The 21,191-nt window shown below is 18.4% G+C and overlaps 3 protein-coding genes across 3 annotated transcripts; all 3 read left to right on the top strand.

The window, feature by feature from the left end:
• Positions 1–1,292: 1,292 nt before the first annotated feature.
• On the top strand, positions 1,293–11,610 carry PRSY57_1312800 (putative membrane protein; the record flags this gene model as incomplete). The annotated part of the gene is made up of 2 exons (XM_020115145.1): positions 1,293–1,800; positions 1,958–11,610. The coding sequence occupies 2 exons, from the start codon at positions 1,293–1,295 to the stop codon at positions 11,608–11,610; spliced, it is 10,161 nt and encodes a 3,386-aa protein (XP_019970068.1).
• A 1,009-nt stretch (positions 11,611–12,619) lies between these two features.
• On the top strand, positions 12,620–13,414 carry PRSY57_1312700 (septum formation protein MAF-like protein; the record flags this gene model as incomplete). The annotated part of the gene is made up of 1 exon (XM_012909063.2): positions 12,620–13,414. The coding sequence occupies one exon, from the start codon at positions 12,620–12,622 to the stop codon at positions 13,412–13,414; it is 795 nt and encodes a 264-aa protein (XP_012764517.2).
• A 1,396-nt stretch (positions 13,415–14,810) lies between these two features.
• PRSY57_1312600 (hypothetical protein) lies at positions 14,811–20,906 on the top strand (the record flags this gene model as incomplete). Its single annotated transcript, XM_012909062.2, has 1 exon — positions 14,811–20,906. The coding sequence occupies one exon, from the start codon at positions 14,811–14,813 to the stop codon at positions 20,904–20,906; it is 6,096 nt and encodes a 2,031-aa protein (XP_012764516.2).
• Between the last annotated feature and the right edge of the window lie 285 nt (positions 20,907–21,191).

The raw sequence follows: 21,191 nt of genomic DNA, 5'->3' as shown, positions 1-21,191 counted from the left end.
ATATTAACATAAAATATATTGTCATATTTAATATATAAAAAATATATTATAATAAATATTTATTAATGTAGGGTTATAACATTTTGAATGTTTATATCGTATTATATATATATATATTATTTTAAAATCTATATATAAATTGACTTTAAAAAAAAAAAAAAAAATTGTTCTGTGTTTAGATTTATACTTTTCATTAATATTACACATTTGATATTTTAGCTGTTGATATAATTAATTAATAAAATATAAATTTATTATTTTATTTATTTATTTTTTTTTTTCTTTTATGAAAAATTTTATACAGGACAAAATTATAGATATAAAAAAAAAAAAAAAATTAAACAAAATAAAATTAAATTAAAATATAACTTTTGAATAGTATAATAATTTTTTTTTAATTTTTATACTTATAAAATTTTGTATAGATTTCTTCATTTAATTGAGTATAGATGCGTAATTTTAATTCATATATAAAAAAATATATTAATATATATTATATATATATTTATATATATACTATACATAAGTTCATTTTATTTTATTTTTAGGAATATAAAAACGAAAATTTAGATAAATATGTACATAAAAAATATTTATGTTATATTTATTTTATTATTTGAAATATAAAAAAAAATATATTATTATAGAAAATAAATGATATTTTATAAAATACTATTATTACATATTGTATACATATAATATATATTATATATATAATAAATATATATTATATAAATATATTTATTTATTTATTTTTTTTTTGTTGTATTTAAAAATAGTTATATGCCTATAAAAAGTATTTATATAAATAAATATTTATATATATATATATATATATTTATGTATATATATTTTTTTTTTTTTTGTTGTATTTTAAAAATAGTTATATGCCTATAAAAAGTATTTATATAAATAAATATTTATATATATATATATATATATATATATATATATATATTTATGTATATATATTTTTTTTTTTTTTGTTGTATTTTAAAAATAGTTATATGCCTATAAAAAGTATTTATATAAATAAATATTTATATATATATATATTTATGTATATATATTTTTTTTTTATTCTTTTATTTTTTTAATATTATGTATTATTTGTAATCATTATAAAAGTGTAGAATAAATAAAGAGAGTATATCCGAAAAGTATATAATTATTTAATTATATAATATATATCAAAACATACCATTTTAAAAAACATATTGTTATATGTTTATACATATTTTTTATATTTTAATGTATATTATTATTTTTAAATATTTGTTTTATGTTTGAAGATGATAAATCAAGATATAAAAATAAAAGATAAAGAAATGGTTAGGACATATAATTTATTAGGAAAGAATTATCATTTTATGTTAAAGGAATATGACAATTTATGTAGTATAAATATAATAAAAAATAATATAATAAATTTTAGAATAGTAAAAAATTTATTAGCAATAAATAATTTAATAGATCAAGTTGATAAATCGTTATTGTTAAATATATTTGAAGAAAATGTAAATAATGATTTATTATTGGTATTGTCAAAAAACAATTCTAATTTCATATTAAAATTGTTAGCTATATTTTATATAAAACTTAGTAAGAATACAAAATTTAATATTACTAATCATTTTTATAGAATATTTGATTTAAATAAAAATACAAATAATACATCGGGTGAATTGAAAAATATCCCAGAAAATTTATTTAAAAATGCTATTATATTAATTTCATTGATTTTGTATCATCTACCCATAAGATTATCTTATCACATCCCAACCATAATAGACTACTCAAGTAATAAAAAAGGAAACATATATATATATATGTATATTTTTATGTATCTATATATATATGTATATTTTTATGTGTTTATTTTCATATATTTATATGTAAATATTTGTTTATTTTATTTAATATTTTTTACGTATATTTTCCAATATTATCTTTATAGAAAAGATTCGAAAATCTGATAACCTAGAACTAAAATATTTTTATCAAAAGTGCATCAATTCTATAATAAAATACGGTAAACTAAATATATCGGAGTGTGATAAAATTTTCAAATATTTAAAAAAAAGTTTGAATGATAAAGATTTTTTCATTCAGTATATTGCATTGAAATGTTTATCAAATTTGTTTATTTTACATCCAGAATATTCTCTGTTAGAATATGAATACTTTATAAATCATATAATAGATAATATAAATATAAATAATTATGTGAGTGTTGTATATTTGAAATATGTTATAAGATTTGTTAGCATAATATTTTGCAACTGTGCAAATGTGAATTATTATAATAGTAAAGATAATGATGGAACTAATAAAAAACATATAGATGATATTTTTTTATTTAATTTAAATATTATGAAGAAAAAAAAAAAGAAATACTCTGATGAGGATATTAGAGATGAAGATTATATTGATGAGAAAAAGAAATCATATAATGATAATAATAATAATAATAATAATGTAAAAAGTGATATCATCGAAGATAATTTTAATAATAATATTAATAACAATATTAATTATAATAATCATAATAATAATCATGAAGAAATAAAAAAGAAACATCACTTTTTCTCGGATCTATTAAAAACAGCAACGGAAGAACTTGTGTCAAAAATTAGTAAAATAAAAACTGATGAAAAAGGAGGTGATGTAGAAGGTTATATGAAAGTTGAAAGTATTGATGGTTTCCTATTTCAGAATTATAATGAATATAATAAGAAAATATTAAGAAAAATGAAAAATGTTTTATTTATTTATAATTTTAATTCATTTTTAAGTTATTTTAAAAACATATTATTAAATATATTTTCAGATGTTCATCATGATTATAATGAATTGAAAAAGTTACATTTTTTAAATATTTTAGAAAAATATAATTATTATAAGAAAGAATCTCATCCTTTTTTGGATAAACATGATTATTCATCATATGTGAATAAAAAATCTTATGATAAAAAATTTGAATTTTTAAGAAATCCAACAAATGCAAATATAATAAATTTAACATACAATAAAGAAACAAATGATTATATTAATATAATATTAGAATATGAAAATAAATTAATGAGAGAAAAAGAATTTTGGTTATATAGCGAATTAGTACCATTAACTGTAGAAGATAAGAACGCTAACAAATTTTATACTACTTTAATAAGAAATACATTATTAAAAGTTATATTTTTTGAATCATTTAAAAAATGTATTTTATTTTCAAAAAAGTTTAGTGCTAAATCTATTATTAAAATTATTGAATTTTTTATATATATCTTAGAATTTTTATGTTCATCTTGTGTGAAGAATAGAAATATTGGAGGGGTCTTTTATACTGATAACATATCAAATAGTTTTGAGATAAAGTATTGTATATTCTATTTTACCAAAATAATTAAACAATTAATTAAGCACAGGAAAAAGGATACCTACACAGTTGTGAAGGAGAAAGAAAATAAGGCAAGGTTTGAAGAACTGAATAAGATGTATCCACCTCTTCAAGAGACCATAAATGAAAATAATGATATAAATAATGATGATAATATTGACAGTAATGATGATGATAATATTGACAGTAATGACGATGATAATATTGACAGTAATGATGATGATAATATTGACAATAATGATGATGATAATAATGATAATAATGTCAATAATGATAATAATGTCAATAATGATAATAATGTCAATAATGATAATAATGTCAATAATCATAATAATGACAATTATGACAATATTGATAAAATTTGTGATGAAAAAAATAACATAAAGGGTAAAGATAAAATGGATCATATTCATAATTCTAGTGATTCACATATATCAAAGGATCAACAAAATCATTCCCATTCATCTTGTGAAAGTGAGGAAAACCTATCCCGACAAAACAGCCAACTTTCCAGCACAAATATTACGAACGATACACATATAAAAGAAGGGGAGGAAAAAAATGAACATATATATGAAAAACATTCGAAAGGTAATAAAACAAATATTAGTGAACATACAGATAATAATAATATGAAAGATGCTAATAAAAGAAAAAAAAAAAAGAATCATCCAAATGCTAAATCTTCAAGTAGCAAAACAAAATATAATAATTTTTTTGGAGATTATAATTCATTTTTGGGTATCATGCCATTTTATAATAAAGAGGAAAAAAAAGGAAAAATAAATAAAGAGGAAAAAAAAGGAAATATTCATAAAGAGGAAAAAAAAAATAAAACACTTAAGAAAAGTAAATCTAATAAAAGTAGTGATAAAAATTATGATAAGAACACATATGAACAACCTAATAATAATACATATTGTGAAGAAAGACATATTAGAATATTTCTAGAAAATAATGTGAAGAAATATCTAAATCTAAATAATGACACCAATTTGGATATCAATGAAAAAAAAAAAAATGACATAATTTTAAAAGCGTTAATGAACTTATATAATAAAATTATAATGAATCATAATATAAATGTAGAGAAATATGAAAAATATGAAAGATTTCTGAAACTTATCATAAATAATATGAATGGTATATATATTGATATAGATTTATTAAAACATATTATACAATTATTTTTAAAAGTATATTTAAAATTTCCATGTTATATTTATAATTTAATAACATTATTAGTAAATTATATTACTATAATTAATGCAAATTTTATGACTTCCTTAACATTAAATACATTTGACCATATAGAAAAGCAAGTAAGTATATTAATTATAAGTTCTATATCATTAAATAAAATATTATATTTCTCTTTCCAACATTACAAAATATATCACTTAAATAATTTAATATATTGTATATTTGATATATGTAAGTTATTTTTATCAAAAGTACAAACTCATCCCTTAAAAACTATTAACGAATTAAGAAGAATAATATCTTTTTTCTTAATATATTCTATAGTCTTTTCAATAGTTTACGAAGTTAAAAATAATGTATGTTATACATACCAAGATAATAAAATGTTGGCCATTATAGATGAAGGTGCAGGTGTAGATAAAAATATAGATATAAACATATCCTTTAACAATATGATAATTTATGAAAAGATGAAAAATTATTTTATTAATTATGAAATATTATATAATAATAGCCTTTTTAAATTAATACAAGATATACTTAATGTAATGATCAATGAAATTGATGAAGAAAAAATCCATTATTTCATTTTATCATATGAAGAACAGTTGAGTAAGAAAAAAATGAATTCTCATAACTTTTTTATAGTAGACAATATGTTTATTTTTATATATATATTAAAGAATATTTATGTTATGTTATCATCCCATATGTTAACATTTCTGTTCTTTGATTACATTTACAATATTGTAAGTATTCTATTCAATTTTTTTACAAAAATAAATGAAATAAGAATAAAATATAATAGTAAGATGAATAAGTCGTTAAGTAACAATAAACAGAACCTAGTTGATAATGAAAAAAATAATAATGAAATTAATAATGAAAATAATAATATTTTTACTTTGGAAGATTTAAAAAAACATAACCAGATAAAGAAAAAAATTTCAAGAGAACAAAAAAAACGTTCAAAAAAAAAAAAGACAGTTACTACTAATGCCTTCAAAAAAAAGATTACCCATTTTTATTTTTATGAACATGGTTTCACACAAATATGTAGATCAATAAATATAGAAAATATTTTATTACTTTTTTTAATATATATGGTAAAAGTATTTTATAGAATTAATAAATTTATTTTATTCATAAATAAATCATATCATATGAATGAGGATGAAAAAATGAATCAAGTCTCACTAAGTTATAATCAATCAGAAAATGATAACAAATTTATTGAACCTAATAATAAAAGTAATAATATTACGTTAGAGGAATGTAATAAGTATAAAATGTTTTTAAAAAAGGAAAATACACAGAATAACATGAATAAATTATTTAACATACTAGACGCTTTCACAAATGTAAATACAAATGATGAATTATATTTTGATTTTTTTATGTCTGTTCTTATTAATTTTGTTAATAATAAAAATAATTTCGATGATTTGATAATAAATACGTTAATAAAAGAAAAATGTGTAAGTAAGTCTAGAGAAAAATATTATGCCAAAAAAAAAAAAGAGGATAAAAATAAATATATATGGGGATATTCAAAAGAATTAGAAATATTACATATGTTAACTAATGATTATGATATATATTATGACATAGCCTTGATCAGTTTTGTATATCTATTTGAATTATATTTAAAAAAGAAAAAAATAGAAAATAATACTAAAAATAAAAAACATAAACACGTATATATTTATTTTAATAAAGTTATGAAATATATTTATAGTTGGGATATAAATAAAAAGGAAAATAAAAATATATTAATATTATGTTTATTCATATTAGATAATTTTTTTAACAAAAAATGTTTTTATAAAAATAACATGAAATCAAAGTTTTTTAAAAGCATCATGCCATTATTTAATTTATTAAATGATAATTTTAATCAGCAAAAATATTATCTCATAAATTTCTTAATCATAAAAATATTAACATATTTTATTGGATGTAATGAAAATATTGATACATATATATTTAGCTATATTATGAAATTATATGAAACGTATTCTTCTTATATTATTAAAGAAAAAAATACAGATTTATATATATTCATTTCCATATTAATAAAAAATGTAACATTGTCATATCATAAATTGAAATATACAAATTGTTTTAATAGAAAGAAATATCTTAAAAAAATTAAGAAAAAAAAATTAAATTATTTCCCAGGTTCTCATAATATTATTAGTAATAAATTAAGAAATGAGCATTATAATTTGGAAAATGTAGATAACGAAGTAAAAAAGATTTGTTGGAAGTGTCAAGACAATGAAAAATATGACTATATAAATAATTCACAGAAATATGATAGTCTCTTATTATCGATGGAATGTATAACTACATATTCAAATAAGATATATAGTAGTGTGAATAAAAAAAAATTAACAAATAAGGAACACCATTCAATACATTCGAATGAACAAATAGTAGAATTAAATTCAAAGGTTCGTAAAGGAAGTACATCAAATATTAATATGATAGGAAATTTATCACCACAAACATATATAAAAAAAACAAAAGATGAAATACTCCATCTATTTGATCTTTATGGAGACATCCTAAAGGTAATTCCACATAATAAAGATATTTTTATAAGAGTTTTAAAAAATTTTAATTCCATAATAAAAAGAATGAAGAATCATATTAATGTTGTTCGAGTTGAAAAATGTTTAGATATTGTATGTGCATATATTTTAAAGAGAGAAAATGTTAACTCTTTTAACTTTAGAATTACAAGAGGTAAGTATATTATAAGATTATATAATAATATATTGAATATATTGAAGAGGATAAAACATGAAAATGGATATAAAAATAAAATGAAAAATAATTATAATATAAATCATCAACATCATCATGGTGATCACAAGCATAATAATCATCGTAACCATGAATATCATAATTATCAAGGTACAAATATATCCAAAGAAATTGATAAGAAATTATTGTGTATATTGGAAATTTTTTTAATTTCATATGAAAAAAAAATTAACCATAATATTTTTAAGACATTCAATCTTTTATTCGATGTAATAGATAAAATAGAATTAGAAACATATACGTATGCGATATCAGCAATTATACAGAAGAGTATATTCTTTGGAAATATGAGAATAATGGAATATGCAATTATATGTTTATATAACTTGTTTAGGAAAAATGTCATTATACCGTTGCATGAAAATTTTGATTACTACCTTTTAATAATTCATAATTTTTATAATAATAATAATAATATATTATATAATAATATAAAAGCTTTATTAAAATGCAGAATATGTATATATGGAATTTTTAATATAAATCAATGGGTTAAATTATTTGAAAATGTTTTAAGTGTAAAAAATATTTTTATATATGACATAATAAAATTTAAATCAAAGGGCTCGTTTTCTAAGTTTGATTGTAAGAATAGTGTAAAGAAATATAATGATCAAAATTATGTGAAGGAAAATAACTTATTAACAAATGATACAGCGTATATTGAAAATAATAATAATATTAATAGTAAATGTAATAATAATAATAATAATAGTAATAGAAGTAGTAGTACGTGTTGCGGGTTTACTTTTTACACGTCTTTATTTGATGAACATTATAATTTTAATATTCATATAAATTTAAATAAAGAAAAAATTGCACAAAATAGTTGTATGAAAAATAATAAGTCAAAATATATTTTTAACCTTTTTAAAATGAGGAAAAACGATATTATTTTTTCTGACAACACTAAACATTTAGTTATGAGTTTGTTGTACTTTTTTTTGAAAAGAATAAGTGTATCGTCTCATATTTATGTTCATAATGATTCCTATTTCTCTAATTATATGAAAAAAGTATTGAGAGATCGTACTATTTTAAAAGTAGAACGAAAATTGGGTAGAAATAAATATGGAAACGTAAAGAAAATTGATAGTCTTAATATAAAGAATATAAAAGATAAGCAACATAGTAATACATATAATGATAATAATTTATATAGTAGCTTAAATTCAGAAGAGATGGATAAAAATTATCATCATAGCAATGAAAATGTTATACAAAAAATAAATTATATTGAACTTATATTAATAGATAATAGTAATACTGATGATTATAATAGTGTATATAATAAGAATACTCTAATTGATGAAACAAATTTTACAAAAATTAATTTGGAGTATATATTAGATAATTGTACATTATATACAAATTTCGAATTATTATTAAAAATAATTCTAAATAATATAAATTATGGAATAAAACATTATAGGTTATCAAGATTAGCTATAAAAATATTGATTGTATATTTAAATATATTTAAGTCATCAAAAATTATAATCGATGAATTTTCATGTGCAAATAATGAAATAAAATTACTTACGAATTATGAAATAAATATATTTACGTCTTTAAAAATGTATTATGAATCTTTTAATTTTATGTATTTAAATAATAAAAAAGACAATTCATTATCTCATACTAATTATAATAATAATAATAATAATAATAATAGTAGTAGTAGTAATTTTAATATTAATTATTACCATCCAGGTAACCATAATAATAATAATAATAATATTAATAATAATCATAATGATAATCATAATAGTATTAATAATATTATTACAAACAATATTTATGGGGAAAAAAAAGAACAGCTACAATTTTCACATTTTTTTCTATACCCACTTATGGACATATATAATTTATTTCTATTCTTAAATGATATAAAATTATGTAACTCACATAATAAATTTGTGGAATATTTTTTCTATTTTGCCATAAAAAAACCCAATGATTATCTTAAAAAAAAACAATGTATAGATATGCAACATTCTGGAAATGATAAATTAGAGCATGATAAAAATGATCATATGAATAAAACAAATAGTATATATAAAAATTTTAAGGATGTAGAAGAAACGGAAGATAAACAACGTTTTTTAATTAACTCATCTTTATTTTTCTCAGAATTTGATTCTTGTGTTTATTTTCTTTTTACTTATAAATCATTCTGTTACTATATTATAAATAATGAGAAATGTCAAAATAACCTATCTCAATATAATTTAGCGTTTATTATAAGAAATATAAATTATATATTATTTGATTCAATAATATTATATTTATGGTCTTTTGATTATAATAAACAAAATGATGATAAAGATATAGTAAACTATAATAATCATATGCATAAATTCTTTACTTGTGTAAATGAAAAATCAAGATCTTTATCAATATTTTATTTTAACGCCTTTCCTGTATTTATACAATTTTTAAATATTGTCAAATCATTTGTTACATTAAATAAAAGAAATTATTTACTTTTTAAAATACTTATTTCTTTTCTGTGTTATCATATAAGGCAATATCATGACATGTTGAAAGAAGAAACCAAAGAAATATATTTGAAATTTATTTATAATTATTTAATTCTTATTGAATTTTCATATGACTATGATATGGAACAAACAGAAGAACAACAAAAAAATCAAAAAGGCGAAATGATTAATCAAAATGATACTAAAAATAACAATGATGAAAAGGATGAAAACAGCTCAAATGAAAAAAAAGACCTCAATATTTGTCCTAAATCTACAATTGATAATACACCGAATAAAATTAAAAAACTAGAATTTTTTAAAATTGTGTTAGATTATATATTAACCTATTTAGTAAATTTTATAAATATTAAAAATGTTGCAAATATATTGGAAGTGATGCAAACAGCTCATGACAATTTATTCATAATGGAAGGAAATGAAATAGATGATAATATGTTATGCAATATGTTCACGTTAAATATTTATATTATTAATAAATTTTTAAATACTAATTATAAAAATGAAAAAGATGTTATAATACTTTTATTATGGAAATCGTTTTTAAACTCATTTATGCTTTTGGAAAAAATGAATGATTTAGAAATCAAAGAAAATGTAAAGAACTTATTAATATATTTATTTTTAAAAAAAATGAATTTGTTAAATGACGAAAAATTATCAAGTAAATTACTTAAATATGCCTTTCAGTACTCATCTATATATGATTTGAATAATTATTTAAAACAAATGAAAAATGAAGAAAAAGAACAAATAATAACTATTCTTTTTACAAAAGATTTATATAAGTTAAAATTATTTTATATTAAAATAATCGTATTTATACATTATGTTAATGCTTGTGAAAATACATTAGATGGAGATACCCAGAGTTATTTTAGTCAAGAAATTCTACAAATATTTATAAATTTTACAAGAAAATTGAAGACAATATATATATATAATAATGATATTCATATTAAACATGAAGACAAAAATTTAAGAAGACAAATGATTAATTCTTCCATAAATATTATACAAAATATATTTACATTAATAAAAGAAAAAGACGAATCCCTTATATTTTATTTTTTTTATAATTTGATGAATCAAGAAAATATGCTTATACCTTTAATTACTACAAAGATATCAATGAAAAATTCTTTAGAATATTATACGTTCTTATCGGCACACTCATATTTACAAGATATTGTTTGTTATTCTATTAAAATAGTAGGTATTTTTTTTGAAACATTTTTACATAAGGTGCATTTATTAAAAAAAGTGTTCATAGTCTTTGTTACGTATATTTATAAAATGATTTCATTATGTGATAAAGGTAATATTACAATAACAAAAAGTTTCTTAGTATATCCACAAGAAAAAGAAGAAAGAAAAATAACAAAGTTCTTAAAAGAGACAGATTATTGTTCTACATATATATTTGATAATCCTGACAAGTTTGAAATAACAAGCAATAATAATATGACTATATATTTTAAAGAAGTAATAGAAATTTTTAGAAATATGGCGTTTAAGAATTCTAATCTATTTAAAGAAATGATTCTTAATATAGGTGCCGAAGAAAAAATATTGATATATACCTTAATGAAGGAATCGATAGATACAGAAAAGCAAAATGAGGAACAAAATGAAGAGAATACTGAAAAATTGGATTTCAGTTTTGTTAATTGAGCAAAAAAAAAAAAAAAAAAAAAAAAAAAAATATATACATATATATATATATTTTAAAGAAATAAAAAGCCTACATAAAAAATATATATTTTTTTGTTGCAATTATGTCTGTAATAAAATATTTATAATATTATATAATTATTATTTTAAATATTTTTGTTTATTGTTTTATATTTATTCTTTACTATTTTTTTTTATTATTTTATTTGTATTATAAATTAATATTGTCATATATTTTTACTCATGTTTTTTTAATATATCTTTTGTATCTTGAACTTATTTTAAAAATAACAACTCTTTTATATTGTTTTAAAGATATATATGATATTTTATATCTCTGTTGTTATATATTTATTATACATATATTCTAATAATGTCAAATTATTTTTTTACTCATAATAATAATAAACAAACTATTATATGTTAATATTTATAAAAACTTTATTTTAATTTAATTTTAGATACATATATTTTAATGATTTAACAATAAATAGAATGAAAGATAGAAATAAAAGAAAAACAAATAAAATAAATAAGAAATAAAAATAAAATTAAAAGCAGAACAATTTAAGTCCATGTTTTTAATTAGATATATATTCATAAATATATATTTTTACACCTTTGTTTTTAAGAATCTTCTTTTTTATATAAAAAGAAATATGTAAAAGATTGTATGCTAAAAAATATATAACTATATATTCCAATATATTTTTTAAATGTCGTATTTTTTAAAGTATAATATATACATATATATATATATATATATATAATATTTTTTTTGTCAGTTTACTTTTTTTGACCTTTATGTTTATTTTATTTTTTTGTAAAAAATAAATGAAGAACAACTATGTATAATACTTAAATATACATATAAATATAAATAGAATTATATAATATTAATTTACATATATAATACATTTTATTTTTATTTTTATTATTATTTATTTTATTTTATTTTTTTTTTTTTTGTTTGAAGAATAGAAAGCATTTATCTTCTATCTTTTGAAATATGAAGGAATATTCTCATATTATTGGAGCGGGAGATTTGTTTAAGAGTGAGGATAGATGTTGGGTTCTTTTGGCTAGTAAATCGCCTCGAAGGATTGAATTAATGAAGTTAATGGGTATAAAAAATTTATATATTTGTGAATCAGGTTTCGAAGAAAATTTAGATAAGCATATTTTTTCTTGTGCTGAAGATTATGTTAAAGAAAATGCATTAAATAAGGGTTTGAATGTTGTTGAACATGTATGGTTTTCTAATAATACAGAAACTGAAGATATAACTTCAAATGGTATCAAAGATTTAGATATCAAGGTAAAGAGAGAAAACAATAGTAACCATTCAAATGATTATAGTAAATATGAAATAATGAACATAAATAGTAAGTTTGAACCATTACCTAAAATTATTATATCTTGTGATACCATTGTAACACTAAATAATGAAATAATAGAAAAACCAGTAAATAAACAACATGCACATGATATTTTAAAAAAATTATCATCGAATGTTCATAGTGTATTTACTGCTGTATGTATATTTCTATATAAAAAAAAAATACCCATAACTTTTATTGAGAAAACACAAGTATATTTTGATGACTTAATGGAAGAAGATATTTTACAGTATATAAATACTAAAGAACCATATGATAAAGCAGGGGCATATTCTATACAAGGTGTCGGATCCCAGTTTATAAAAAAAATTGATGGTTGTTATTATAATGTTATGGGTTTGCCTATAAATAAATTGTCTAAATTTTTGACAAAGTTATACATAGATGAAGAGTTCTCCGTATAATACAAAAAAGTATATATATATATATATATATATATATATATATATATATATTCCTTTATTACCATGTATTTTTTTTTTATTATATACATATATATCTTAATTGTTTCTACAATATTTAACTTTCCTAATATTTTTTTTTTTAAAAGAATTATTTAAATAAGAAAAAATATAACACTAATATAACCTATGAAATAAATAAATAAATATATATATATTACATATTCATCAAAATATGTAATATATATATTTTTATAATAATACATATTTTATAGAAGAACACTGTAAAAATAATAAATGCGTATCCATTTATAGAGAAAAAGGGAACATACCAATATAATACATTATTATCATATAATAATATGAAAGGGAATAAAGGGCATATATTTACCACCATCAAATACCAAAAGCACTATATTGCAGAATAAAATACAAATCATGAAGAATATGAAAATTTAAATAAAATGATACCCTATTAAAAATAAGAAAATATATATTTTCTTATGGAGATAATTTTTTTTATTTTATTTTATTTTTTTTTTTTTTTGTCATTTATAAAGTATATAAATTTAATGTATTTATAAATGTATATATTTGTAAAAGAGGAACTAATTTTTTTTTTTTTTTTTTTTTCCTTTGTATAAATTTTAAACAGAATATTACATATTACATATATGTGAAAGATTGATTACATATATATATGTATTTCTTTTGTATATAAATGTATTATATATATATATATACATATATATATGTACACATTTTTTTATTTCCATATATCTCTCATATATATATGTTATGTTGTGATAATGAATAATTAGAATATATATGATGTTACTTCTTTAGTAGATATATGAATATGCACTTTTTATATGTTTATTTTTCTATTTTTTTAATTTTTTTTTCTTTTTGTTATCAGTCTTACTTTCTTCTATATAATAGAAACTTATAGTTTAATCACTTATATGCGATTTTTAATTATAAATTAAAAGAATCAAAAATAAAAATAAATATTCATATTTATATATTGTTATAATGTATTTTTTTTCTTAATTTAATTATCTTATGTAGCTACATTTATATTAAAAGCTTCCAAATATCTTTTTTTTTTTTTTAATTATAAAACAAATAATATTAACACATAATTAAAAAGAGAAAATACATTTTTTAATTATGTTAACATAACATATTTGTATATTATTGCATTTTTAAACATACCTTTCTTTCTTTCTTTCTTTCTTTCTTTTTATTTAGTTATTTTTTTTTTTTTTTTTGATGTTTTAACGGTGTCTAAATATTACATTAATATTATTAATTTTTTTAAAAATAATAATTATTATGCACATATAAAGGTAATATATTAAAAAAAAAAAAAGAAAAAAAAAAAAGCCAAACAAGGATGACTACACTACAGAAAAAACTGTCTGCGTTAAAAAGAAAAAATAGAGAAGATGGTGTAATAAATAAAAATGTAGATCCATCATTAATGTATAATACCAACAATTTAAATAATTACGTGAGGTGTAACACGGAGAAACATAAAACATATAATAATATGAAATCAAATGTGGGTGTAGATAATGGAAAGAACATGGTAAATGTAAAATACGCAAAGTATTCAAAATATACACACAAAGGGTATCCAAAACAATATATTCAAAAGAAACAAGCAACACATAACCATATAAAAAGGATAATTCGTAAATCTATATCATGGTTTAGTTATCAAAACTTTAGAAATATATTATTATGGAAAAAGAAAAGTACAATAATAAAAAATAATGATGGATTGAATGTGAATATTGTGGTTAAAAAAAATAACTCTATTAACAGTGTTACAAAAAGTAGCAATAAAGAAACGGTATTAAAAGAAAATACTGAAAAATATATAAAAAAAGTTCCCATACAAAATAAGAAAAAAGAACTACCAAAGAGTGTACATAGTACTAAAAATATAAATAATAATATAAAAAGTACAAATATAATTAAGAATGATAAAATAATCAATGTAAATAATGGGAGTATATGTAGAAGCAATTCAGATAGTAATGACTTATTAAAAAAAAATTATGTTTTTAAAATAAATAAACCAGAAGCTCCATATATTCAAGAGTTGTTAGGTAAAATGAAGGATGATGATAGTATTTTAAAGGATAAATATGATAATGTAAAAACTGAACGAGAAAAAAAAAAAGTTAATAAAAAAAAAAATATAATAATAATGGAGAAGAAAAAAGGAAATTATCATAATTATAGTGATAATAGTACTAACATTAGTAGTAATAAAATTGAAGAAAATATGTCCTGTAGTTTTCCAGCATCTAGCCAAATATTATCAAACAATAATAATAATAATAATAATAATAATGATATTTGCGATGATGATGATGATGATAATATAGAATCCAATTCGGTTGATTACAAAATTAAGATATACAACAATTTAATGGAAAATATAAAACCTACCAGAAGTTACCAATTGGATATAAGTCACCCCTTATATAACAGCCTATGTAAAAATGAACTTTCGTATTTAAGCTCTAATTGGCATGATAGAATAAATTTTGCATTTCGCAATATTTGGGCCTTGAGCGATTATATGTATGATGAAAAAAGCGAAGGAGAAAGAGAAAAGGAATTTTTTAATGAATTAGAATTATTTCATGCATCAAGTAATATAGGTGCATGTGGTTTAGTATATTCGTTATTTCTACAAAATATAGAAGATGATGAATTAAATAATTATTTAAAAAAATGTTTTGTTCAAATAAATAAAGAGAATTATCCCCATATTTATAAAATATATAAACCTAAATTTGAAGATGATTTAATATTTTTATTTGATAGTATAGTGTTTACTATAGTTTTAGGAAGTACAAAGGATAATATAAATTATAATATTGCACGAAAAATATATAGTAATGATTTAAAAGGTAAAATGGTTTTATGTGATTGTATATATAATTTAAAAAGAAAGTCTAACTTCTGTTTGCCTATAGCTAACCAAATTGATTTTATGGGTATGAGAATAATAGCAGAACCATTAATCCCTTTAAATGAGCAATATATGCCAATAGATATAATAAAAGATATATACGAACACACTGATATGAATGATTATATGAGTGATGAAGATAGGTTACCTTCAAGTCATGTAATGGATAATACGTCAAATAAAATGAATGATAAAAGAGAAAATGATCATTTTACAAATAATGAATACTATGATAATTATATGGATATGATAAATAATACCTGTGTAGACAAAAATGAGATAAATATGTTATGTAATAATAAATTGAACTCTATAAAAAAAAAAAAAAAAAAAAGTAAAGAAAATGACAAATTTTATGGAAAAATAATGCTAGAAATAGAAAAATATGATATAGAATTTTCAGATCAATTAAAACAAATGAGTCATTATATAAATTATGATTGTTGTATTTTACCTATTGGTATATCTAATTATTTTGAACTGAATATATTAAAAAATAAAAATAATGTAAAAATATATAAATCAATAATTGATAATTTATATTTTATAAGAGGAACAGAAGAAATATTACCTCCTTTTCTACTTTTAAATATGGATAAGGAAAATTATATTACAAGATTAAGATATGAATTTATAAAATATTATTATGAAAAACCACTATGTAATACTACTAAATCCATAAATATAAAATATGATGAATATAAAAATCATAATAATAATATAGATAAAATAAAAGAAGCTACAAAGGAATGTATTAATAATATTGATAATTATATCATACCCAAAATATCTAATTTTTTATTAAATTTTTCAGATAGTTATGATATAACACAAGTATATCATTCTCATGGTATAAATATAAATAAGTTAGGTTATTTATTAAAAAAAGAAATACCTGATTATTTATCAGAAATGGTATGTAAGGAACTTATTGCCCGTACTTTAAAGTGTATTTATTATGAACACATACATTCATTTATAATAAATCATTTAAAAAATGAAACTATAGTAAAGAATATATCAAATCAAGAATTTAATAATGTAATAAAAGGAAAGGATCATTGTATGAATAATTATTTGGACAATAATACATCCACTACATGTAGTAATAATGAAATTAATAATATCAATAATGATAATAATAATAATAATAATAGGGAATATTGCTTATATAGTAATACATATATAAAAGATAATGGTCATTATAATCTTTTTAATGATAGCAATGCATGTTGTCAATCTAGAAATAAAAAGGGGAAAATGATTTTTTCTTGCTTATGCAAGAAATGTATATCTGATTGGAACTATTTCCCTGAATTAACACCTCATAAATTATTAATACGTTTAATAAATTTAACATTAAATATTAATACGTTAGAGTCTTTAACATTTTGGAATAATATATTAATACCTGATTGTATGAAAAAATATAATATCAATTTGAATGAATATATAAATATAAAAGATATAGAAATATACGGTTTGCTCCTTTGTATAGAATATCATTTGGGTATATCTTTTACTAATGAATGTAAACAAAATTATAAAATTAAATTACCTTTAACTTTGAATGATATGTCTAATTTTTCTACCAAAAAAGATGTAACTTCTTTTCCAAATATATATAGTTTAAAAAATATTTTTTCATCCAATATAAATTTAAATCTAAATAATATCTTACAAAATAATAATGTAAATGATAACTATAATAGCATAAATCATTTAATTAGGAAAGATAATAAATATAAATATAAATATGAATATAATTTAAATTCTTCGTCATTTAACCATGATATAAACAAATTATATGACAATGAAAACATTAATAATCAAATTGATAACTCTCATGATGAAAAAACTTTTGAAGGGAATAATTTTTTAAATAATAAAAATAATCAAACAAATATGAAAAATGTATATTTATTATTAGAAGATATGATAGATGATAATATACTCTCACAAGTAGGTGATAAAATAAACAAACATTGTCCTAATAAATATGAACAAAATGAAAACACTAAAAAAATGAATACATATAAAAAGAGAGAGAATCAGTTGTTTGATAACTCTAATAATTATGACAAACAAATGTATTTTGAAAGAAATCATTTTTCTTTTTTTTATCCCAAATCTAAGATTTGCCTCCCATTATATTGTACATGGTACTACAAAAATATTGAAAAGTTATATTCAAATATTTTATTACAAGAAAAGTTTAAAATAAAAAATAATTTAAAAGAAAACATTGTAGATATAATTGGTATTCAAATGAGCAATTTTTTAAGTATTCATAATATATGTACTGTTGGTACATGTAGTAAAATAAAAAGTTTTATATATGAATATAATATACCTTGTCATCCTTATTGTATTCTTAATGAAAAAATGAAATGTATAAATTATGTAAGATCAAAGAAAGCAATTTATTTATTACTAAATTTTAATATAAATAAAAATGTATTAAAATTATCTAAAATATTTCTTCATTTGGCATATATACATTTTGAGCACGGATATATAGAAAAGTGTCTAAAGGTATGTTATTATATTTATAATAATATTCCAAGTATAGGAACGATAAAAAGAGATATACTTATTTTAACATTTCAGTGTAAATTAAAAGAGGAAAAAATCCAAGATGCTTTATTAATTTATAAATTAATAATACAATTTAGTAAATATTATGATGGGGAATATAATATAACTACATTATGGTGTAATATATTATTAATGCAATATTATTATGATAAAGCGAATGTCACCGAAACTGAAGGTATAAAAAAAAGGAATAATATAGATATAGAAGATAAAAAGGATTGTTATGAAAAATATGATAATAGAAATATGATGTATAATCAAAATAGAATGGATTTAAAAAGAAAATATTTAATAAATGCATTATACTATTCAAAAAGATGCTATCATATTCTTTCAAGTAGATTAAATGATATTTGTTTTGATTTTATATATATATTTTCATTAATAATGTTAGGTAACATATTAATGTCTTTAAATAAATTTGCAAAGGCAATAAAATATTATAATTTATCATTACAATATTGTATTAAAGGAAAAATACCAACTTTTCTGTTAGTACAAAATAAATGTTTATTAGCAGAATGTTTGAAGAAAAATGGGAATGTGTATAAAGCCATTGAACTAGCAGAAGAATGTTTACAAATATTATATACAAATAGTAATACATATATTCCAAATTTAGATTTATATATAATATTGAAGTTAGCACAAATGAAAGAATATATAGGTTGTAAAGATTTAATTACGTATTATCCATATATATCATTAAAACAAAATAGTTGTAATAATAATAATAATAATAATATAATTAACAAGAAAATATGCTTATCAGATTTTATAAATTTTGAACAGAAATATTTAAATGAAAAAAATATCAAGTATAGAAATGAAGCTATAAATTTATATATAATATTATATGAAAAATTAAAAAATAAAAAAAACTATGCTGTTGTAAATGCTAAAGATATGTTTGGTAATTTTTATATCAAAGATGATATAATATATAATAATAATAAAACTGAAATCAATATGAATAATGATGATATTGAAAGAATATATGAACTTATAAAAGAAATATTAAAAATTAAGGTAATATCATTATGTATGAATAAACAAATTATGTTTGCTTCCAAATTATTAGCAATCGTTTTATCGAAAAATTCATCTCCTTTTATAAATAATTTAACATTGATGAAAGACAAAAATGGAAATCGAAATATTTTATTTAATAAATATGATGATTATGATGATGATGAAGATATTATAAAAAATGTGATGGAAAAAAATGAAAATAAAAATATAAATAACCTAATATATAATGATATTTTATTGAATAATATTAATCATCATCATAATAATATGAATGGTATGCTTAATTATCAACTTAGTCATTTTCATTTAAATAAACAAAAAAAAATTTTTGAAAAAAGCTGTTACACAAAAGATTATGATTATATATCTGTAGAAAAAATTTTATTTGATCATACATATTTTGAAATAGAAGATATATGTAAATATTGTTATTTGAAATGTGATGATAATATTAATAAATGTACTAATAATGAAATGAATTATTCTTTAAATCCAAGTATATGGTTTGATATACTATTTTTTAATGTAATGAAAGGTACATGTAATAATAAAGAATTAATTGTATTAATCGATCTATTTAAAACTTTTTTAACACCTATGCAAAAACAACTCATTTTATATCATATCAAATCTTTACATAATATTAATAATAATGATGAATATTCAGAATATATACAATACTTATTAAATAGGGAAAAAACAAAATTTTTACATTTCACAAATGTGATAGATCAAAATTTTCATACATCATGGTATGACAATAATAACAAACCTGAGCATTTGTCGAATTTTGATAAAAAGGATATAATAAAAAATATAGATTTGTTATCTAATATTAGGGTTACAAATCCGAACTTATATTCTTGTTAAACTAGTTTTGTATAAATATTAAAAAATGAAATAAAAAAAACAAAACAACAATAAGTGGACAATAATATATATATATATATATATATATATATATGTATATTTTTATATTTTTATATTTTTATATTTTATTTTTTATTTTTTTTTTTTTTTGTGATGTATGATAATTTGTTTTATTCATATTATATATTTTATTGTATGTATTTCATTTAATTTAATTTTATTTTTTAAAGTATTATATATATATATATATATATATATATTTTCTTTTTATGCATAAATGTGCAT

Source organism: Plasmodium reichenowi, chromosome 13 (assembly GCF_001601855.1).
Source record: "Plasmodium reichenowi strain SY57 chromosome 13, whole genome shotgun sequence".
Taxonomy (NCBI): Eukaryota; Apicomplexa; class Aconoidasida; order Haemosporida; family Plasmodiidae; genus Plasmodium; species Plasmodium reichenowi.
The sequence above is the reverse complement of the archived record's forward strand: the minus strand, read 5'-3'. Positions and strand labels throughout refer to the sequence as shown.